Genomic DNA, 25,051 nt, shown 5'->3' on the forward strand with positions numbered 1-25,051 from the left:
TAACATTTATTTGTACATATATTTAATAACAGATAAATTTTATATTTCAAACATAATTTGGAACAGCTTTATTGTCGCTTTCACTTATAATAATTGACGTCACAATTGGCAAATAAATAATTGGAATACTTTATAGTTATTGCTAAATTAACCATTTGAGCGTTTGTTTTAAATTATATAATTTAATTTACAATCATAATTCCTATTTTAAAACGATAAAACCAAAACTCAACATATAAACTTATATAACAATAATAAAATAAATACTCTAAAAAAATATATGGAATTCCAAACACTATTCAGATCTATATTAGAACAAATCACATTTAGGAATGTTTTGTTGCCAATTAATTAATAAATGCATTCTTTTAAATAACAGAAACCAGCTAAATTGCTACTAAGTCTTAATTATGTTTTGACTGCGTTTACAAATTTCGTCCTTACAATGTTTATTTTGTACTACATTTCTGGCGCAAGCTTACAGACCCTTGTTGAAGTATACTTCACTTATCTTTGGGTAATTCTTCTTAACCGAATCCTGTAATCAAATTTATAAACATTTATCATTTCGTCATTCAAACATTTAGGGTTTAAGGCGTTATTCGACCAAAACAATAGGTTAAAAAATGCCGATGGTCCCGTATTCGTTGCTTCATAAAACATAGTGATTTATGAAAATTAGTTCATGTTATGGAGAAATAATGCCCTGCCTATCTATTTAATGTGGATGCCTCCGTGGCTGTTCAAACTACAAGTATATAGATGTATATATTGACTCATAAACTGCATCACACTTCAGGATTCCTTCTTCTTTTCTTTTGAGTTAAAATAAATTTAAATCACGAGACTGTCAATCATAAAAAAAAACAAAATTTAAAAATGGAACGCAGTAAACGTTGATATACCCGCGTAATTAAAATGTATGTACCCAATTAGATTTCAATATCGTGCGGGCGGTCCCGCGTACGTAAGGGTAAGGTCATGCATACCCTGAGCTCCGGGTCGAGGCTGTCGACGGCGATGGCAGCGCGCTGGTCGAATATGGCGCAGCACAGCGGCGTGGCGAACGTCACGCAGAGCCCTACCATGAACAACTGGAACGGCACCACCATCGACGGCCGCTTGTCGAACAGACCGCGCTTCGCCGCCATGCTCGTGATGATTGGCGTCACCGCTGCCAACAATTACACTTCTGATTGGCGAAGTGTCGTATGCGATGGCATTGTTTGTTGGACGGTATGCATTTATCAAATAATAGTTGCCGCACAAGGCTTTACACGTTTCTTAAGTATTAGGCATATTTAAGTAGCCTATGTCCTTCATTGAAGTACCTACGACTGCTTCAGACCAAATTCCCTTCAATGGCTAAAGTGCAACAGATAGTTTATACCAATGATGTTGTAGTAAACAAATATGTTATTACTTATTAACACGCAAAAAGTGAAGACTAGAAACGTCCTAATTGAGACGTTTGCCTTTAGACGTTTTACGTAGTAATACGTTATAATACATCATAATTACGTAGTAATACGTTTTGCGTAATTAAAACATCTAGTTATCCCTTTTACTTATTGTTATTATTAAGCTATCCTTTTTACTTTTAACGAAATGTAAAAATAAACCAAAATAAACGGTCCCCGGCGCGGCACACTTTTTCTTTTGTTTAGTATGGATATAACATATCTGTTTATTAGAATATCATTGGTTTATACATTTATAATAATAGCATAGATAATAGGTAACAAATTAAGCTCCGGGCAAGGCATACCGTAGATCTACAAATGATAAAAATAGTCACCAATATCTTTGATAATGACACTCAAATCTTATTACTTGTGTAAATATAAAGTGTACGTATGTATATTTGTGTGACACTGTGTAAACTATTTCAATCACAAGCTCGCGAAAGACTAACAATTTTAAATTGAGTCTAATTTAAATGCATCTTATTTTTGCCATATCAGTCAGACCAACGATTTCATAACAAACTCTGTTACGAAATCATTGGTCGTATATCCAAAGAACATTTCCTTTGAGAATTCTTAAATATACATGTATTATATTTTTAGTTGTTTTTATTTATTGATTATACGTAATCATTCCGTTTTTCCTACGCAGATGGTGCGTCTCCCTCAAGAATAGGCATCGTGACCGAAATCGATCAGGAGGAAATCAACAACATCAATATTATGAAAACAACATTATCTTATGGCGGCTGTACACTCCCGGACGAGAGCTCTTGTACTGCCTCGCCGAGAACTTCACACGAGTCGAGCACAACCCTGTACATTCTCGTCGGTTCAGTTGCGAATGCGCGCATCGAGAACATGGACGCCTTGAAAGCTCAATGTTAACTGAAAGGCACGAGAATGTACAGTAGTGCTCTCGCCTTCGCTCACGAGGCAAGCGAGACCGTTTGACTGCGCAAAAAACCGCCACGGGAGCGCCACGCAACGCCACGAAACATCACGAGACTAGGCGAGCGCTATCATGTACACTCTCGTAAGAAAGCACTCGTCCAGGAGTGTACAGCCGCCTTTAGAGATAGCATCAGACTGTTATATAGTTTGTTTGTCGAGGAACAATTTCTAGAACTAACGATCGAATTCTAAAAAAAAAATACAGTCGGTTGCGAATTTTACATGGTAATTTCAAAAAATATCTCACAAATACTCACTCATTCCAGGCAACGCCATGAGAATACGGGAAAAGCAAACCAAGCCGATACCGTACTTGGCGGCTCTCTTGGAGTTACCCACTCGCGTTCCATCAGCTGTGAACACTGGCGTACCGTTTATTAGTTCCCTGAAACAAAAAACAAATGTGACGATGAGACGACCTCAGTGGTCGAGTGGTACGTACATCGGTTTTCATGGTTTTCATACGGTTTTCATACCAAGATTCCGGTTTTAGAAAAAGTTCTTTAGTTTTCTACGTTGTTTTGGGTCTGGGTTTTTGTGGTGTCGTCGTTACTTCTGATTTTCCATAACACAAGTGCTACTTACATTGGGATAAGAGTAATATATGTAATGTTGTCCAATTATAATTATAATAATAACTGATTCTGATTTTGGAGAAATTATGGACAAAAATTGGGGTATATTTTTGTTTTACTTCAGTCTAAGTTTGATTTAAGTCTTAATATTATATTATACGACATATAATCCAAAGACGAAGAAAATTGTCTCAATAATATAATAAAATATACTTTTCAAGAAACAATTTTCTCCAATGATGCTTATCTCTGATTTCGGAATTTTGCAATCAAAATTTTTGTAGCCGTGTACCATAAGCGTTATCTGCTCATATTTCCGATTAGTGATATCATCTTGACATTCAAGTTAACTGTAGCTTATATACCAAATATATATTTTTTTTATGGTATAGGTTGGCGGACGAGCATATGGGCCACCTGATGATAAGTGGTCACCATCGCCCATAGACAATGACGCTGTAAGAAATATTAACTATTCCTTACATCGTCAATGTGCCACCAACCTTGGGAACTAAGATGTTATGTCCCTTGTGCCTGTAGTCACTGGCTCACTCACCCTTCAGACCAGAACACAACAATACTGAGTACTGTTATTTGGCTGTAGAAAAACTGATGAGTGGGTGGTACATACTTAGACGGGCTTGCACAAAGGCCTACCACCAAGTAAATATCTATATGATGATATCTTACATCAACACCGGAACAGGAAATAGATGCGAATATCTTTGATGATCCTTTCGTTAAAGTGTACCCTTCTTTCTAATTATGTAATTTGCTGTCTGATGTCTGCTTAAGAATTTTCTATTAAAATAAAGAAAATATAATTACCCGCTTCTCATCATGGGAATATTGATGAAATTGGCTCCGCAAACCGCCGCAAACGGTACCAAGCGGGCGTAGATTGGATTGCTCATATTCTGTAATAAATATTATATGAATATTAATAATTCTTGAGAGATGTGTATTTGTGGTATCAAATTATTGGATAAATTTAAAAATACAAGCATTGATTCCGTGATCTGTATCGTACAAAATATTATGAAAACGATTAAGATTAACATTTACAAATAAGGGGAGCCGAGATGGCCCAGTGGTAAGAACGTGTGCCCTTAACCGATGATTGAGGTTTTAAGCCCAGGCAAGCACCGCTGAATATTTATGTGCTTAATTTGTGTTAATAATTCATTTCGTGCTAGACGGTGAAGGAAAACATCGTGAGGAAACCTGCATGTGTCTAATTTCATAAAAATTCTGCCACATGTGTATTTCACCAACCCGCATTGGAACAGCATGGTAAAATATGTTCCAAACCTTCTCCACAAGGGGAGAGGAGGCCTTAGCTCAGCAGTGGGAAATTTACGGCCTATCGTTGTTGTTTTTTACAAATAAACAATTGATGATTTACATATAATGTTGCAGCAAATGTCGATCATCATTAGATCGACAAGTGGGCACCCAAAACTACCATTAAGAAAATGTCCGGAATAACCTCAGTCAGTGAAAACTTTCCTTAAAACTCTAATCTTACTTAGTTGTAAAATTGACAAAATACACTATAGTAATGTTTTCATCACATTTGGCGTTTTTTTTTTAAATATATGTATGCCATGGCTGACTTTTGCTGTGTATACTCGAACTTGTTAAAATATTATAAATTTTAATATTTATTTCCTCATAAAAATTTGCCGTTACTTCGAGAGATCGTGTTTTGTAAGATTTCGTTCCTTCGTACGTAAAATCATCAATCAAATTATGCATTATAGTTTTTCAAAGAAAAATATTACTTTTATTAAAATATAGTCATTATTTAGATCAGTAACAGTCAGTAAATTCATTGCTGGTTTGCTCCCACGACGGGAGAGAACGTGGAAGCTAATTCCAACACGCTGCTTCAATTCGGTTTGGTTGGAATAAATTTGTAAATGTTATGAAAAAAGTGTGATAGTAGGAAAAAAATCATAGTCATTTTTATGAGAAATGTCACAATATTATACTATTTTACGTAAGAAGGCGGTGGCCGTGACGTGAGCAGAAGAAATTGTGTATTTTAAGTTATTTCATGTTGATATCATATTTGTTCATTAGATGAGATGTGATAAATAGGGAGCCATGGCGTTTTGTTTACAAATATAACTGTTTGTTGTAGTTGAGTTCAGTTCCAAGGCACAGTGGTTCACAAGGCTACCCAAACTATTTACAGCTAGTAAATAACAGATAATAAAAAGATATACATATTAATGACCTGATAAGCTACTTTTGTTAATAAATAAAATTACCAATAATTCTGTTTCTGAAATAAGAAAACACAATTGGCAGAACAAGTTTTTCCTCGAATTGTTTATGAAACGTTCATTGGGCTATAAAAAACATATCGAGGAATGCATAAATTAAGGCAAATAATGTAATCATAATATAAAAATTGAAATCATTATCATTAATGCGATAAGATTATTTTACATCTATTTAATACAAGCGTATTTTTTGTCATGATCAAACAATAATAGGTATGAACAAAAATTATAATTGTAGGTAAGTAATTTATAATTTGGCTCGACTTAGCGGGGCCAATGTCGTGCCCCCCGATTCAAATAATAGCAATAATTTATTAAAAATAAAGGTGCCAAAAAATCTATGAATATCGTGTTTCTGCAAGGTTGATCGATTTATCAAAATAAAGGAACGATAAGAATCAAAATGGAAAATAAAATCGTAGCAATTTCAGTTATCAGATTTAAAAAACACACACACATCAAACGTACGAGTTGGTGTATTTGTCACATATAAATACTATTCGCGAGAACTACACACTACTTAGCAATCTCATGTCTACGGTAATAACTAATAATATAAAACTAGAGTCTATATAAGTTTGAAGTGTGTTCTATCTTGTGCAACAGGATTGTAGGACTGAGAGAATTCGGAGTGCATTTATGTATGTATACCATATGTTAGCCAGTCCCTAGCTGGTCTCCCTTGAGATTAGCCACCGTGATCTAAATCGGCTAGGACGTCAGGACATCATCATCATCCTATGATGTGTAAAGGGAAGGAGAAGCATCTCATTTGAATAAAACGAGTCACGGGTAGACTGACCACGAACGCTGTAAAGTGCTCGAAACGTCTGGATGTCCAAATAATTAATACACGCGATTAAAATCCGTAATAACTAGTTTTATTTAAATGTGTAATAATCGCGAAAATTTAAGACAACATCTCATTTGAGTTTCATCAGAAAGAGTGCCCACTCAAAAATTTGAAAAAAGGGTACCATAAATTTCCAGAATGGTGTTACTCTACTTCCTGAAGTTAATTGATTGGTATTTATAAATTAGAAGTACAGAAAAGGCAGATGTCTATCTTACAACCTTTAATTCCTTTTAATTCTAGTAGTGTAGTAGTCAAGTATTAGTGGAGAATTGAACTCCCTCTAATTTATTTTTTTCTACTTGAGGGCATAATTGCAGGATGAAAGTGAAATGTCTATTTTCATGAAGAGACTATGGGATTACGAAATAATTAACAGTTAAAAACCGCTGATGGAACCGTGAACTCAGTGCTTCTTTAACTTTGCATGTAACTTTCAATAAGTTCAAAGTAACGCACATCACAATGTTCTTCACTTCTCAATTTAATTACTATAAATCGAAAAGCCAAAGGTATTTTTTGATTAATAAACTTTTTTCCATTTGTTACCAGAAATATATTAAAATATGTAGTCCAAAATATAATTGTTCTCAATGATACATTAACATGATTTTTTATCTAATTATGATTACGAATGAAAGCAATGTTTTGTTTGAGCCCATGAATTTAGAACCAAATCATATCTACTATACGTGATTGATAGAAAAAAAACCCACTTTATAATGTAGGAAAACGGTAGCCATTACTATCTATTAAATACGTTCTGTAACTAATAATCCCTTTATTAAATATTATCACCGCCCACCGGGGATTATCTGTCATACTTTTATTATTGAATAATTGCTCTTACTTTTTAATTTCGTATATTTCGTACGATATAAGGAAAACTAGGTTGGAAAATTAAAAACCTGAAAATCTGATGAAATTACAATAAAAATACGAATAAAACGATATCAGATTAATTTTCTAATACGCTAAAACTAATTTTTATTATTGTTATCGATAATAATCTGTATTCCTACACTATGACAGATAAAAAATACGACATCAAAACGTCATTGAAATTTAAAAATAGAAGCGCTAATATGGAGACAAATTGACTCGACTAATTAAGTAAATATATCGCATTGTAAACATAGATTCACTCGCGAAGGCGCGTCCCTGGCGCCCCCGGTGTCCTTGTCCTTAGATAAGGACAGAAAAAAATGTACAACATATATTATATTATTTTGTTAATTAAAGCGCAATTCATCGTGAGTGAATTTGTTAGAGATTGCATTGTATATGTATTTGCCGCATTATAACCCTGCGACACACCTCTCTGACGCGACTTGTTGACAAATCAAACAAATGCCGTTGATAAGGCGATATTATTATACAAGTTTATTGAGGAATCGCAATTTTCCTAATCTTATCTCTATGACGTGCGTTTACACACGGTTGATTGACGTTTCAAGAATCAAGACTAAATAGATGTTCTTGAGAGTATTTCAGCTCCCTGAGATTTATGGATTTTATAACTGATTTATCCCAAAACGCTTTGTTTTTATTTTTTTGTTTATAAAATTGGTGATGGACGGACAGATTGGCCAAAGCATAGTAACCAACCACTACTACCTGATTTCATCAATACACCCCCTTATTTGGGAACAGAGATATTTTGTCCCTTGTGCATGTGCTAATACTGCGCTGGCTAAATTACTCTTCAAACCAACACAATAAAAGTATTGCCATTTGACAATAAAACATATGATGAATATGAGGTACACGCCCATTCACTGTGGGTTATTTCAAATTACTCGTTTTGTTTACTAAAATTATGGATACTTGATTGTCTTGTCACCGTACCGATAAAAATATTTAGCAGCGGTTGAGTGAAAATTGTTTAAAATTATGTTGAAATAACTTTATTCGAATTACTCACACATACTAATACGTAAAGTTAGATAAAAATTCTGCAGCATCATGATCGTGATGTAAAGAAAAGTTATGAGACTGAAAATATATAAAGTCATGGCAATCGAAGATGCCTCAAAAAACTTAAAAAATTGCTCCGTCTATGGATTTTTTAAATACTTACATTATAATTTATATAATTAAGAGTTATTACATTAATCGAAACGACATCCTAATTTAATGTAGGTAAACTAAACCCAGATTGAGATAAAATATTAATTTAATTTGAAATCTATCAGTTAGAATTAATAAATTTAACTCGAGTAAAGGATACTGATATTCATTGAAAGGTTAAAAAATATACTTCGTCAATCTATATTCAAACCATATGATTTGTCGGAAGACATATTTATCTTCGCACGAAATAATTTTACATTTTAGCAGGATACTATAATGCTATCTCATCTAAATCCTTAAGACTGGTAAGAGCCTACATATCTATAATGTGAGCCTGAATCATTTACGATGGCTAGGAGCCAATATAAAAACCTTGCCAACAGGGGTTGGCTTCGATGTATAAACCGCCCGTAAAAGTCAGCCATGACATGACATTTTTCATACTTTCCGCCGATTCCAATAAACATAATAATTGCTACAGATTCAACCAGCACTGAAATTTAACTCTGTCTGTACCGAATTTGAAGAAATTTTGTGTAACGCCAAGTTAAACTCCTAGAAATAACATAGGGTTTTTATGTCTAACAGCTGACGACCAATAAAACGCAAACGAAGTCGCGGTTACCAATTTGTTTTAAATAAAAATGGATGTCGGGACTGTCATCAACATCTCATATTGGAAAAAGCTAGTAATTTTTGTCTGTCTAGATGCCCTTATACTTGATTGGATAGAATAGAAGAAATGAAATGAATTTCTTTTGTTTCACGAACTAAATGACGACGAAAGGAGATTGGTGCATTGGATACGTCTTATGTATCATAAAGTCGTGACGTCGATCGTAATGTGATCTTTCGTTGACATAACAATTGCACGACTGATTATGATAAATATTTGTCTTTCGTATTGTGAATTTATTGAAACGAAACGTTCTTGATTTGTGAAATAACGATATTAAGTGTATGTCCAAATCTTGGGATAATTTTGGAAAAATTACCTATATACTAAGATTATAAATGTGAAAGTACCTCTGTCGCTTTTTCACAACCGAACCAATGAACCGAAATTGATGAGATTTGGTGTGAAACTAACTTGAACTCCAAGAAAGGACAAAGGCTACTTTTTTATTGAAAACCAATCCTCTAAAACGCGAGGGCTATAACCAGTATCATATAGAAATGGATGCTGGTATACATCAAAGTTTTTCTCATTCCCGTGAAATCCCTCATTCGTTGATACACGTATAGTACGACACAACTTAGATGTCGCATCGGCAGAATTCGTAAAACCGATCACACCCGAATTAAGTACGCTATCCCAAATTATCAATATTTATTTCTCACGCGAATATGATGTTTGCATAAACGTAATAACTTGTAATATCATATGAACTAATATATTTGTCAATTTCACGCGTGGATTTACATGCACTTGCTTTCTCTGACGCGTGAATCTATAGCGACGAATAGCGTCGAATGGCGCGATAGGGAGCTATTTCTATTGGTTGTGTAAATCGGCAGTATTCGGTTTTATTTTCATTCCATTGCATTTTCCGATGCTACATCTAATTTGTGTCTTACTATACCATACTGTACTTACTTACTTTTGGGTCAAGGGTCAACTATTTTATGTAATTCGCCCCAAGAATGCGCTAAAGGATATCGTAAAATCGATCGCCGTGACAAATCGTATTCAAGTACTACAAGGCAATATCTGTTCGTTTCGAATTTTGAAATTCGAACAAACACAACCGTTACATATCCCTATGTCTATGGAGAGGTAGACTCATCTCTATGGGCAGTGATCCCTCACAATTAAGTGGCCCTTTTCCCCGTAATTAACACAAACAACTACATAACTATTATTTTATAGTTTAAACTCACTCGTGTAGGAATAATGATATTCGTCAGTTCTTTGAACTGAGTTGATAAGAGATGCTATGTCATGGTCGTTAGTTGAGAGCTAAGCTCGGAACGATTGCGCAAATATCAAATAGTGTTATTTATTACGGATCTCTGTAAATACAAGATAATGAAAGCTATCGTCGCGCGCGTATAAAACAAATGACACGAGTGACGTGATACGAATACGCGAGGGGAATGGGTTCCAATACACCAACGACCTTCAAAACTTTGCTACTCTTTAATCAGTTATGATTTTCTCTCTTTTTCTCATTCAGTGGCGGATTTACCAATAGGCTAAGTAGAATCAGAGGGGTGGCAAATTTTGCCCAAATTTGTTATTGTTTTACAGAAATGAAAAAAAAGAACTTGTAATTATATGTACCTATACACATAACGACCGTAATCCGTATACTCGTCACTACATAAAGGGTTGGAAAAATAATCTAGAAACTGACAGAAATATCACCTAGTTTATAATCATAGTAATACGGGAAAAACCGATGTAATGAGGACGATAGAACACAAATCATAAATGTTGCAAAAAAAAAGTAGGGGCGGCAAAAATTGAATAGCCTACTAACGGCAGATTTATAAATCCGCCACTGTTCTCATTCTGTGATCATCAATTTAAAATTTGAAAGAAAGAGATACAAAATAACACATTTTGATTGATTCATAATATATCGCTATTCCGCTTAATTGTACTCTCAAAAGACTTGCTGATTGCACTGAAAGTTATTTTAACGATTTCTACTCTTTTTTCCTAAATAATTCTAAAAATACATATCTTTATCATTAAGCATATACATACGTATATACGCTGAAGATTTCTAAATATTTTTCAAATAACGTTCCATAATAGAATAATCTTTGCGAAAACATAAGGAACTTAGGCAAAAAAAGTCTGTAACAGTCTCATTGCTGTAATAAGACCTATCCCTTTGAGGGCGCTTGGAGATTTCACATGCTGATCTAAAGCTCTCGGCTTGGTGGACACACATGTGGCAGATTTTCATTGAAATTAGACACGTGCAGGTTTCCTCACGACGTTATCCTTCACAACCAAACACGACATAAACTAAGCACATGGAAATATAGTGCTAGCTTTACTTGAACAAACATCGATTGAGATGCATGCGTTCTTCCATCGGCCATGTACTTACCTCTACTCAGGTAAGTTACAATCGAACTTACCTTGACTTTGCTGTTGAGGAAGAGAGCAGTTGATAGCGCGCCTCCACAGGCTGCGCAGTAGGACGCAACCAGCTGTCTATTGGACAAAGTCAAGAGTTACTTCACGAATGGGTGTACACCATTTACATAGGTATATACATCGGTCGTCGTACCTTAATAATGTATTAACTTTTTTTTTATGGTATAGGTTGACGGATGAGCATATGGGCCACCTGATGGTAAGTGGTCACCATTACCCATAGACAATGACGCTGTAAGAAATATTAAGTATTCCTTAAATCGTCAATGCGCCACCAACCTTGGGAACTAAGATATTATGTCCCTTGTGCCTGTAGTTACACTGGCTCACTCACCCTTTAAACCGGAACACAACAATACCGAGTACTGTTGTTTGGCGGTAGAATAACTGATGAGTGTGTGGTACCCACCTAGGCTTGCACAAAGCCCTACCACCAATTACTTTTTATGAGTCTTCAAAATTTCATATCAGACTTATCAATGGAATCCTGGAGTTAGGATTTTGCAGGGTTCACACTCTCATACATCAAAAAGCATATAAAGTTAGTTATGAGAGTGAGGGCTAGGAGAGTGCACCTGTACCATATTTAGTAGAGGAATAAGTGTCTAGGACGTTCTAAATACAGATTTAATGAGATCTTTAATAAAAAGAATTATATCGTCATTTGTTACAAGTTAATTAGTTATGAATTTGCGGCAAAGTTAAGTAAATATACAATAGGACTTTACTCACGAGGTAGGTAGCGGCGCGTCTCCCGATCTATTCGTGTAGTTGACGACAGCGTTGAACGTTTGATTCACCCACTGCCAGAACGCTGTCGCGGCGGTCGTCTTGTAGAACGTTATCATGCCTGGATTTAGTGATGGAACATTCGTTTTAGTCTTTACTGTATTGTTGAAAATGGATAGGTTGACTGGCAAATTGGCCACTTAATGGTTCAGTTCAATTACACAGATTATTTCGCCAATGTCACGTTGGATGGAGAAGACACTAATGAGATTGATCGGTGCACTTAATGGTAAGAAGCTCACTGCCCTTAGACATTGGCAGTAAAGAAAATATAACCAATACCTCTTTTTATCTTCCATTGCAATTAACTGCATTGTTATCAATGTTAATTTTAAAGAGATTTTATCAAATCGGCGCCAAATGTTGGTAAGTGACTTACACTGTACAACGGAGTGAAATCTGACAGTTTAAGAGAGAGATCCACTAGTGATAATAAAAGTTACAAGAGATATGTGAAGCTTAGTTCTAATGGTAGTAGGTAATTCGTTATTCATCCCGATATGAACTCACAGCCAGTGATGATCGTGTTCATGGGCGCCTGAGCGGCCATGCGACCGAGCACGAACATCTTCTCCCCTGAATCCGGATGGAAGGCACTGTCGTACAAATACTTAGTCGCCCACAGTTTATCCTCATCATAACCAGGTGGCATCCTACGCGATTTCCTATAGAGTAAAAAGTAAATTTAGCAATTAATGGGTATCTTTAATGGATGAACCTATTGCCTATTGATATACTAAAAATATTTTTTGATACGCATATATTGCTCAATGCCATTTATCAAGTTTATTGGACAAAATCGATTAAAATAACTTTAATACCGTCATTTCACAAAATTAAATAAAATTTAAGTTAACGTTAGTTTTTTAGACAGGAATCGCAAGATCTCAATGAAAATCTAAGTCATTGCTAAATAACAATAACTCTTTTATTGCCAAGTACAACAAAAGAAACAAGTTGAATCATTTTATATTAAATCACAACAATAAATTTTGTGCTGGAAAAAAATAGCAAGACAGTTCAGATGTGTTCTTGATTGCCGATATTCTATATTCTTATCCCACGGATGAATGCATCTTAAGCCAGTAGTCGAACCCAGGCAAGTAGCCCTGAATTGCCAAGAGGCGTTTGTTTTGCTGTGTTTATAATTCATCTTGACCTACGTAGTAGCGTGGTGAAATAAACTGCTGAAGTTTTCCTTAATGCAGAGAAGGCTTTGGCCCAGTAATGTTTAGAGTGCACAATGCTTGGTTTTACAAAAAAAAAACTTTTATAATCGTGAAAAGCATTATATTATACTTAACAAATATCGTTACCTGAATTCGGTGACAATACGCTTTGCTTCCTCCAAGTCCGAATTGCTGGCGAAGGCGTTCATGGGGTTGGTTAAGAGGAGGAAGTGCTTCGCACGGCCCATATACGTGCTCTGGTCATAGCGGGGCTTGTCCAAGTTTATGTGGCTCATTGTAAAGGATGACTAGACTGGAAGGTAAATATTGTGTTACAGTTACATTGACAGGATTTTTTTTTTTATACTTTCGAATATTTGTCATTTTGGTTTCATACTTCGATCAAGAAGTTGGATCAATATACATTGAGTTATTGAGTTTTTAGTTTTAAATCCACCGAAACATTACTCAAATTAATAAAAGTATTATATTGGGTGGTTATTCTATACAGAATAAAAGGTAAAATGATATTCAAGTATGAAAAAACGAGTGTTTGTATTGAAATTTAAATGACATACTTTTTACGAGTTATATACACTTTAAATACGTAAGCGTCTACGCACTACCTACGTACATATCATAGGATTGGTAGCTTATTGCGAAATATGTAAAATTTATGTTCAGTCAGTTCAAAAGTATCAGGTTTGGTAACTCTTTAGGTAGAAATAGCATTTAAGTCTTCCAATAAAGTAACTATTGTAGAATTGTATGACCCAAAGCTTTACATAACATATTAGGAGAGCCCAAAATAAAACATTTTTTTTTTCAAACAATCATAATCTGATTGCCATGGATGTAATAAAATCTTGAAAACAATGATCAATAACCTTTCTGCAAAATTCAAATATAAACGGCACCGAAGCATAATAAAGATATTCAAATTATTTAAATATTAAACGTTTTGATCACATCGTGACGTCGAGTGATTAGCGTCAGGCACACCTCTATTCGCGGTAAATTTAACGTGACGTGAAGTTTAAAGAGCGTCAGGGAAATTTTGGGTACATTACGCTCAACGAGACGGAAAATCATAGCTTTTTCCATGCATAAAATTATAACCATTACACTTATTAATCAATAGGTATATAGGACAATGGGCAATGGTTAGAACGCGTGCATCTTAACCGATGATTGCGGGTTCAAACCCTGGCAAACACCACTATATATATGTGCTTAATTTGTGTTTATAATTCATCTCGTGCTTGGCGGTGAAGGAAAACATCGTGAGGAAACCTGCATGTGTCTAATTTCATCGAAATTCTGCCACATGTGCATTTCACCAACCCGTATCGGAACAGCGTGGTGGAATATGTTCCAAACCCTCTCCTTAATGGAAGAGGAGGCCATTAGCCCAGCAGTGGGAAATTTACACGCTGTTACTATATAGGGCAATAAATAGGTATATAATTGAAATCGCCTAATAGACGTTACAAAAACAATATTATATTTGACGATCAATTATAGATGCACTGGATCCATTCGGCGTTTTCTTAAAGATATTACCAGCCTTTTTAAATGGGGTATTTTTCCGAAAACTACATTTTTTTTTTTTCAAATATTCTTAATTAATCATCAAGTTTTGTATGCTCTACTTAGTGACAGAAAATTTTAATCAATAAGTAATGAGCAACGTTATCCGTGAATTACAAGGTTTGTAGATAAGCCCTGCTACAGCAACTAAATGAGTTCATAGTGTCAATGTTCGTTTGATTTTTAAATTTTATCTTATATTCTATAGTAGTTTAATGAATCGTATTCAGTTTGCTTCAAAGTTAAATGCAGCATTTTGCTACCGACGTATTTTAATCTATGAATAACGTAGACTTAGTATTTAAAGCTTAAGATATATTAAAATCTATATACTAATAGTATAAATGTGAAAGGAACTATTTTTGTCTGTCTGTCGCACTTTCACTACCAAACCACTGAACCGATTTTGATGAAATTTGTTATGAAGCAAACTTGAACTCCAACAACGAGCGAGACCGCGAGTAACAACTTGTAAGTAATAAAGATAATTTATATTTTATAGTAGAAGAACATCATTAAAATTTAAGATTACAAACGGTTGTAGAATATAGTCCTCTGCAGTTCAAACACAGCTATTCTAGGATAGATTAAATCAATTTACATTAACGAGTCGTTAATATAAAACTGGCATAATAAAATGAATTAAGTATTATATATATACTGTATTTTAAAATAAGAATATATAAATTATATCGATATGTAACTAAAATCTAAAGTTAAATTGTTAAACGATTCTAATGTAATGTTAGAAAAGCATACCGATCTAATAAGTTCGTAATAAATTTGTAAGAACAATAGTAACGATTCTGAACTCCGATAACTTAATCAAACAAATAAACAAGCACATGTCACGGACATGTCTTATCTAACGAAAATTCTACTTAAGTAATGAAAACGATAACAATGTTTCATAAAAAAAAACTGTATACTCAATACAATGTAAGCGATATTCATTTATTTTAATTAAAACGTTTGTAATGACTTTTTACGATTAAATACCTACTATTTACTACAGTTTTTTCATTAATGAACGTAGTAAGTGTCTATGGGATTGTTACAGTATTTATGATAATATATTTATATACCAAGAGGTTACATGTAAATGGTTCTATGCCATATGCCACTATAATATTAATTTTATTTACAGTATTTACACAGAATCGTGACAAGAGTGATACACTAAACGGTGTGTGATTTTCAGTGTAAAAATTTTAAATCAGTTTGCTCTCACATTTAATTACTGATTACGATTTTTTTTTCAAGTAATATATTTTAAAAAAATACAATGAAATAGATAGTGACAAATATATTGCACCTAAACATATTACGATTAATTTCTTCAACTGCGTCATAATCGGGTGAAATACAAATGAATTAATTAACAAGAAAACATATTTATTTAAACGAAATTAAAGGATGATTATTAAGAAAACATGGAAAGGAATACATTCATTATTAAAATTAAATAATTGATATAGATTCATTGTTTTAAGCAGACGATTTTTCCAACCCTCAAATCGCCGCGTAGTAGGTCGCAAAAATTATTCAATAAATAAATGTATAATTAATATATGTTTATTTATTCGAAATACGAAAAGTGGTCAAATTATACACATATTATGTACACAAGGTCACAGTCTACAAATAATTCAGCGAAGTATTTCATAAAATTGATATTATTCTATTAATTGCGTCTCGTGTGAAATTATTATTATCGTCAATGTATAAATTATTGTGGAGATGGCATATATCTCAGGCAATTCAAGAAGAAATCGACAAATCTTCGTGTCCTTTGATTTCGTTAACTACGGACTAACTATGATACTAATTATGATAGCAAAATGTAGGAAATTGTGTACAACGATTAAAAATTTCTCTCTCTTATTTCACTAATAATTCTTTTCTAAAACTACGTTTATAAGATTGACCCTTGGTCGACTACTATTATGATTGATCAATAAATGGAACAATAGGTATCTGGTGTTATATAAAATATATATTTATTAAATCACAGATCTATTTTATTAAAATATGGCCATTAAGGCCATATTTTTTTATTATAATACCTAATATTGTAAAATTAAATGTATAATAAATACATATTATTTCACTTACCTATGAATTTTGTAAAAAAAAATGTCGTTCTAAAATTTAAATTAGTAAACAAGAATTATTCACCACGTTTAAATGATTACACTCATTGTTTTTAGATTATATCTTCACTTATAAAATTTATCGCAATATTAAGTTCAAATGTTGCGCCGTCAAAAGACCTCGAAAAATGACGTAAAAATCAATCGACTGCTGAACAGATGCATCAAGAGTTGCCAGTTCTTAAAGTAAATAAAAAGTTGAACTTATTTCTAACTTTTTTCGCTATTAATTGAACGGGGCGAATTATTTGTTAAAAACATTTAAAAATATTAGATTTTTCAAAACATTTATTTGATACCATGTTTTATAATGCAACATAAAAGTAAAGTACTAAAACGCGTTTCATTTCAAGCATAATACGCTTATTTCTCAGTTGTTGAAATTTTATTACAGATACTTTTATAATAACAATTTTTAGGCATTTTAATAAATAGTATTGTTAACTAAAATAGACACATGACATATAATAGCGATAGTTATAAAAAATAATAATAAATAGATTTTCGTAAATCATTTACTATTTACATATTTGACATTACAAAGAGATAACGTCAAATGAAGTTGGCGAAGTTACGTCTTGTCAGCCAAGACGATCCAGAAATACTTTTGCTGAAAAATTAACCTTTTTTGAAGGTCTTATACATTACAGACGATGTCCCTTATAACCAGAAACGTATTCCGTGCCTTGGTCCAGGTAAAGCAATATATTTTTTTCTTATATACCATTATAATTTGAATTGAACATTCATAATAAAAAAAATTGAAGCTGTTTCGTAACTTCTATGTACGTTAAGTTGAACTTTATTTTTGTAGTAGGCAAAGTACATAAAGTATATACATAAGATGTATATGTAATAAAACTAAATAAATCTATCAAATGCGATCTATTGCGACTGTTCTTGAGCCTTGAGATTAATTTACACCGAGAAGCTCACGTGATCGCAATGTCAATTATAAACATTTTTATGAATTCGAAATTCTTATATGGAATATATTTCAGGGAACACAACATGCCAGCAAAGGTTTGCACACGAGTGCGGTAAACTCTGACAAAAACGTATGTTTCGCGCCACTTTCAATCAGCACCTTGGTGAGAATACTAACTGTTTTACTAATGGTCGCACCTTTTAAAATAAAGCAGAAAAATCCCTTTACAATCCATTTACAACAATGCAATCAATTATTAAAGAAAATAAAATTATAAAGTTGAGTTGTTTCTATTTTTATTAAGTAATTTATCGTGACAATTTACTTTCTTCCAAAAGAATATTTTTTCATTAAATCATATTTTAATTTTCCCTACATTTGTTGGCTGATACAGTTATACGTTGTAATAAATATTAAACTGAAAATTATTACATTAATATTATATAAATCATAAAATTAATAATTTGATTTTTTTGATTGAATCTTAATATATTATAGGACAGGTATTATATTAAATTAGTATTCTATTTGTCTTTTAATTTCATAAATGGCCCATTGATTGGCCTTCTCTTTTGAAGAGAATATTTTGCAAATTTACTTTGTAGCTCTGAGACATTTTGATAGATACACTTTTGGTTCAAGTTTCCTCGCAATGTTTTCCCTCACTGCCAAGTATGGGGTGTACTTTTAAATTAGGTCACACAAAGAGTGCTACTTAAGATACAAACTGAAATCATAATTAGATTCATTCATATGTCATAGCCAATGGGTCATTTTGGCTCGTTAAATAAAATTCTATTATTATTATATTTGTGATATCATCAACTTATTCTGAACCGAGTTCTAAGCTGCATGGAGAACTAGTTCTGTACTCTAGGAAAAATAAATGAACTTTAACCTTGTAAGAACAACTTTACATTATGGATTATTTGTTGATGTTTATTATCAATAATTTCTGCTTTATTTTTATTCAGAACAAATATTGTAAAGAAATCCTTTAATTTGTTATCATTTGAATTATGTAATTGGTATAAAATTTTATTCTTATTGAGTTGGCATCAAAATTCTAAATTTATACAAAAATTAAAAATGTAATATTTTTAAGTTTATTTATCAGGATCCACATGTTCATCTACAGATGAAAATGTAAGACTATTTGTTTTAAAAATGCATGTATATACCGGTGTAATAAAAAGCCATTCTATTCAATTTTTAAAAATTTAAAAAAGGAATTCCCCAAAATTTGAATATTGAATTAGGCAAAGGAATATTATATAAAGAATAGAATGGTTGTGAATAATTAGCATGTAATAGGTCTCTGGTTGATTGCAATTAATTTTAATTAAATGTTATATTTATTGTAAGAGACAGATCCAGAGACAAATTTATAGTGTGAACAAAGCCCTATTTAATTTTTTTTGTTTTAAATTGGGTGGTTGGACCTACCGGATCATTAATCTGGATCTGTCCATAGCATGTATCCCGCACTGTCATATGCAATTCAAGCCTTTGTGTTGTCCGGTGCATTGTAACAAGTAACACCATGTTGTGTGTTGTCCACAAACATTACATAAATATACCTTGATATTAAATATATATGTATTTCTAATTTGATATGTGTATTAGTTAAGATTATCAAATTATTAATTAAGGTTTTGGTGAAATTTGTAAGTTTTTTTTCTAGTGTTATAAATTGTTTATCTTAATTATGCTTTAAAGGTAAACTATTTTGATCCACATTTGAAAAGGTATTGACATATTTTGCCGTGTATAGACTAAGTAAGAAAGACATTATTTTTACAGTGGATATATTATTTTAACAGGTAGGTATATAATATGTTTATAATTCATATAGTTATTGCTTTGGAAAGGCAAGAAATATCTAAAATCAAATATTGTACATGTTATGAATTATGTATGTATGTTCCTTTAAATTTTTTTTTAAATATGTATATTTTTTTAATGTTATATTGTTTTGATAAATCTATTGTGTTAACGCTGATTATTTCTTACTACAAGTAGAAATTGATGCCAATGCTAAACTAAGTATTGATAAATAAAATGTTACACAAGTTATAAGTGTAAAATTGTCGGTATATTTTAATGTTGCCATATATAAAATAAAGCTTTATGATACAGCAAACAAGCAAGGAGGGTCGTATCAAGTGCACGCTCATTCCCGGTGATGGCGTTGGACCAGAGCTTGTTTATTCCGTTCAAGAAGTTTTCAAGGTATGTTCTTTGTTTAAATGTGTTTTAATATTCTTTTAACTTTTTTTTTTTAAATAAAAAAGCAACAGGGTGTATAAAAGGTTCTTAGTGTAATAGAAGAAATAATAACGTTTCTAATATTTTTATTAAACCTGTAATTATGGAAACTATTATTACACTAGGACATTCTGTCCTCAAATTAGAATCAAAATAAAAACAAACATGATCGTAAAATTTTGAGATCATGTAGAGTAGATACTAAATTAAAATGAGTGCAAAATATCTATAAAGTATTTAAAAAGATGTATGTTTTTTTCATATACATTAAAAGTAATTTGAAAAAGTAAGTTGACTTAACCTACGGTATATTTATTTATTCGCATTATATAATTGTTTATTCAGCTTACAGTGAAATTATTGAAGCGCTACACTACTGGATATATTAATAAATAATTTAAATAAATTAAATTGAAACTGTCAACTTTTTACGTGATACATATTTCATCCTTTGCAGGCGGCAGGCATCCCCGTGGACTTCGAATCCTTCTTTTTCTCCGAAGTGAACCCCACGTTGAGCGCGCCTCTGGAAGATGTCGTCGGCTCTATTGCAAGAAATAAGATTTGTATTAAGGTCAGAATTATATGTGTAAACAGCGTAAAATAATAAAAAAAGATGTTAGTATTTGTACCAGGCCTATAGATGTTGTCACGGTAGCAATCCCGTGGCGCCCGCCGTATGACGGAGAGTGTACCGCTGGTTTTTTAGTGGATAAACCCAGTCCAGGGCTCCGGGGAGTCCCACACACCCCTCACATAACACCACGTGGGGGAAGCCCGTAATGAGTTTTTTCAGCGAGAAAAAAAGGAAAAAAATTTGAGCATCTCAATTTTTTGCCACTCTCAATGAATAGACAATGGTTTTCAATTGAAAAAAAAATATAATTACATATATCTGTAATTATGTTTCCAGGGTATCTTAGCAACCCCTGACTTCTCCCACACTGGCGAGCTGCAAACCCTTAACATGAAACTGCGTAACGCCTTGGACCTCTACGCCAACGTGGTCCACGTGAAGTCGCTCCCCAACGTGAAGAGCCGTCACCAGGACGTCGACTGCATCATCATCAGAGAGCAGACTGAGGGCGAGTACTCTGCCCTTGAACACGAATCCGTGCCTGGTTAGTGTTAACTTACCTTATTTCATGTTTTTTAAACAATTATTTTTTTCTTCTCTGATATTTTGTCTTCAAACTTTTTAGAACAATACGAAAAAACAATACAAACAACAAAACGTTACCGCTAGAAACAAAGTTAGGCAAGCGTGCACGACAACTTCCGAAATCAGTTTTAGTTTCGGCAAAAGTTTCGGTCCATTTTAGCCGAAACCGAAACTTGATTTTTAGCCGAAACTCGGCCGAAACCGAAAACCGAACCTTCGGTCGGACACTAAGTCAATATTATATTTATATCAAGATCACAAGGCATATACTCATACAAAGATATTTGGTAATAATCAAAGACTCATTTGCATTATCTGACTTAAACTGAGGAATCGAATGTAATTTGGCACTGTGATAAAGTCATATCTGTGTCACATGCACAGCATCCCCTCCTAACCTCACATGTGAGCTGAGCTGCGGGCGAAATCTAGTAATAAATAAAAAAAAATATTAAAAGTATGCATTATACATATTTCTTTTATTTTTGCCAAACGGGATTAGCAAAAAGTTTCTATATATAAAACTCTCCAAACTTAACGACTGTATTGATCGCCAGGAGTGGTGGAGTGCCTGAAGATCATAACGGCGGCCAAGTCTGAGCGCATTGCGAAGTTCGCGTTCGACTATGCGGTGAAGCTGCGCCGGCGCAAGGTGACGGCCGTGCACAAGGCCAACATCATGAAGCTGGGCGACGGACTGTTCCTGCGCAGCTGCGAGGAGGTACCCATCATCATCATCATCATCATCATCATCATCATCATCATCATCATCATCATCATCATCATCAACAGCCCATTTTTGTCCACTGCTGGACATAGGCCTCTCCCAGTGCACGCACTGTGGTCTTTCTCCGGCAACTCGCATCCAGCTCCTGCCTGCCGCCTTGCGTATGTCTCCACCGTGCCTGAGGACGTCCTACATTTGCCGAGACGCGGTCTCCACTCTAGAACACGTTTTCCCCAACGGTTGTCGGTTCTACCTATTTATATATCTACGGTTCTTGTTGAGGTACCCATACCTATACATAATACTTATACATACACATGCCGTTTCTTTCGACTCGTTAGGATAGCCTCTCAAATTGCAAAAGCTTTTACTAGTACATCATCAACAGCCTGTACATTCCCACTGCTGGGCTAAAGGCCTCCTCTCCTTTTGAGGAGGTTTGGAACACATTCAACCACGCTGTTCCAATGCGGGTTGGTGGAATACACATGTGGCAGAATTTCTATGAAATTTGTCACATGCAGGTTTCCTCACGATGTTTTCCTTCACTGCTGAGCACGAGATGAATTATAAAGATTAAGCACATGAATCAGCGGTGCTTACCTGGATTCAAACCCGCTATCTTAGGTTAAGATGCACGCGTTCTAACCACTGGGCCATCTCGACTCACTAGTACATACTAATTAAAAATAAAAATATATTTATTTCATTTTAAAAATAATAGTGTAGTTTCTGGAATTCAAAATAATACATATTCAACTTTTCGACTTTAAATAAATTGTTATTTGATTATCTCTCTTTACAAAATAATTGTCCTTTAACCAGATTGCAAAGCTGTGCTTAATTTGTATTTATAATTCATCTCGTGCTCGGCGGTGAAGGAAAACATCGTGAGGAAACCTGCATGTGTCAAATTTCATCGAAATTCTGCCACATGTGCATTCGACCAACCCGCATTGGAACAGCGTGGTGGAATATGTTCCAAACCCTCTCCTTAAAGGAAGAGGAGGCCTTTCTCAGCAGTGGGAAATGTACGGGCTGTTACTTTACTTTACTTTTTTTTTTAACCAGATCGCAAAGCTGTACCCCCGCATCCAGTTCGAGAAGATGATAGTGGACAACTGCACGATGCAGATGGTTTCCAACCCGAACCAATTCGACGTGATGGTGACCCCCAACCTGTACGGTAACATCGTGGACAACCTCGCCAGCGGTCTCGTGGGCGGTGCTGGTGTGGTGGCCGGAGCCTCCTACAGCGCAGACTGCGCCGTCTTTGAGCAGGTGATGATCTATAGTGGTGGTACCATCCACCAATCACATACACACTTGGGCGAGTAGGTCATAAAACATGTGTCATTAGAGTGATTTTGATGAGGCTTGTAGATGAAAAATAAATACAGTGTATTCCCGGTATTCCGACTCTTGGCTATTGAGCTGCCTATTATTATTGAATATTTTATTGACAATCTTCGCATACGAAGATAATGCATGATTGAAGGTTACACCCTGTACGCCGCCACTATTGAATTTAATTTGACTACATGTGATAGCTATCGCTTCTTTATACTTCAAAATATACTATATATAGTATTATCATGGGATAAGTTATTTATAGGATCACAGGGTACTCTATTGTAAATAAATTCAGACTTTTAGGGGAGTCTAATTATAGGCATCATGGGGGTCTTACTCTTAGGCATTAGGGTACTCTATAACCCGACTATTTCGATAGTCGGGCACAGCCTGCAAAACGTTTGTCGGATTACTCCACTGTGCTGTGCACCTGATACTAAAGTGTGTGTGTGTGTGTGTGCGCGCAGGGCGCGCGTCACGTGTTCTCGGGCGCCGTGGGCAAGAACATCGCCAACCCCACGGCCATGCTGCTGTGCTCGGCCAACCTGCTGGCGCACGTCAACCTGCACTCATACTCCAAGATGATCAAGAACGCCATCAACAAGTTTGTACCTCACTTATTACTTTACCCCCCCCATATATCTACTTATCATAGGTGAGTCGCCAATGACGACCTCCTTGGTCGAGTGGTGTGTACATCGGTTTTCATGGGTACGCCACTCTGAGGTCCCGGGTTCGATTCCTGGCCGAGTCGATGTAGATTACCATTAGTTTTCTATGTTGTCTTGGGTCTGGGTGTTTGTGGTACCGTCGTTACTTCTGATTTCCATAACACAAGTGCTTCAGCTACTTACATTGGGATCAGAGTAATGTATGTGATGTTGTCTCATATTTATTTATTTATTATTTATTAATGGCCACTGACTTTATGAGCGCTGATTGGCTGATTACGTTTGGTATGAATGCTTTGATTGGCTAGCGACATGTTCTGACTAATAAGATTAAAAATATTATAAATCTACTCATAGATTAGCCAATCAGAGGAAAGTTCCAATTGTCCTATTCAAACTAGATTTCCAATTGTCAAGAGCTTTTTATTCCAATTTATCCGGACATTTCAAATTTTTCTAAGATGATTTGTCCGATTTTTGTTAAGTGGGGGGGGGGGGGACATCATAAGTTGAGTAAAGAGATAAAACAATCAGCAACAGTCTTTCTTTGTAAGTCATATTACGAAACGTCATATAAAACCATTGGGAAGGTAAGGTTTTACTAAAATTTGTTTTTATTTTTTCTCATTACAGAGTCCTGACAGACGGAAAAGTCAGAACAAAGGACCTCGGTGGTCAGTCCACCACTAAAGATTTCACATACGCCGTCATCCACTGCCTCACGACCTAAACCAAACATACCAAATGTAGACAATTTACTCATAGAGTAATAAGCGTAATTTATTTAAATGTTATTTATATATTTTTTTTTTGTTCTAAAATGTGATCTGTAATCAATAGACGGCATAGTAACAGTATTGTTAAGTATTTAATGTTACCAGAAATAAAATTCCAAAACTTGGTTAATGGTTTAT

General features: G+C 34.3%; 2 protein-coding genes across 3 annotated transcripts; one reads left to right on the plus strand and one right to left on the minus strand.

The window, feature by feature from the left end:
- LOC124539889 (sideroflexin-1-3) lies at positions 1-17,171 on the minus strand. Its single transcript, XM_047117249.1, has 9 exons — positions 16,991-17,171; positions 13,433-13,598; positions 12,627-12,781; positions 12,060-12,177; positions 11,309-11,384; positions 3,824-3,912; positions 2,678-2,805; positions 990-1,174; positions 1-538 (listed from the first exon to the last, which is right to left on the minus strand). The coding sequence occupies exons 2-9, from the start codon at positions 13,579-13,581 to the stop codon at positions 479-481; spliced, it is 960 nt and encodes a 319-aa protein (XP_046973205.1). The 5' UTR covers positions 13,582-13,598; positions 16,991-17,171; the 3' UTR covers positions 1-478.
- A 391-nt stretch (positions 17,172-17,562) lies between these two features.
- Positions 17,563-25,038, plus strand: LOC124539726 (isocitrate dehydrogenase [NAD] subunit beta, mitochondrial). Of its 2 annotated transcripts, none has more exons than XM_047117069.1 (9): positions 17,563-17,723; positions 18,030-18,119; positions 20,096-20,188; positions 20,682-20,798; positions 21,138-21,345; positions 21,944-22,107; positions 23,185-23,394; positions 23,934-24,070; positions 24,771-25,038. In XM_047117069.1, exons 1-9 carry the CDS (start codon positions 17,682-17,684, stop codon positions 24,865-24,867), a joined length of 1,158 nt encoding a protein of 385 aa, XP_046973025.1. In that variant the 5' UTR covers positions 17,563-17,681; the 3' UTR covers positions 24,868-25,038. The 2 variants fall into 2 exon arrangements, with proteins under 2 accessions (XP_046973025.1, XP_046973026.1); XM_047117070.1 differs by having other exon boundaries at positions 18,030-18,086.
- Positions 25,039-25,051: the final 13 nt, after the last annotated feature.

Source organism: Vanessa cardui, chromosome 23 (assembly GCF_905220365.1).
Source record: "Vanessa cardui chromosome 23, ilVanCard2.1, whole genome shotgun sequence".
NCBI lineage: Eukaryota > Metazoa > Arthropoda > Insecta > Lepidoptera > Nymphalidae > Vanessa > Vanessa cardui.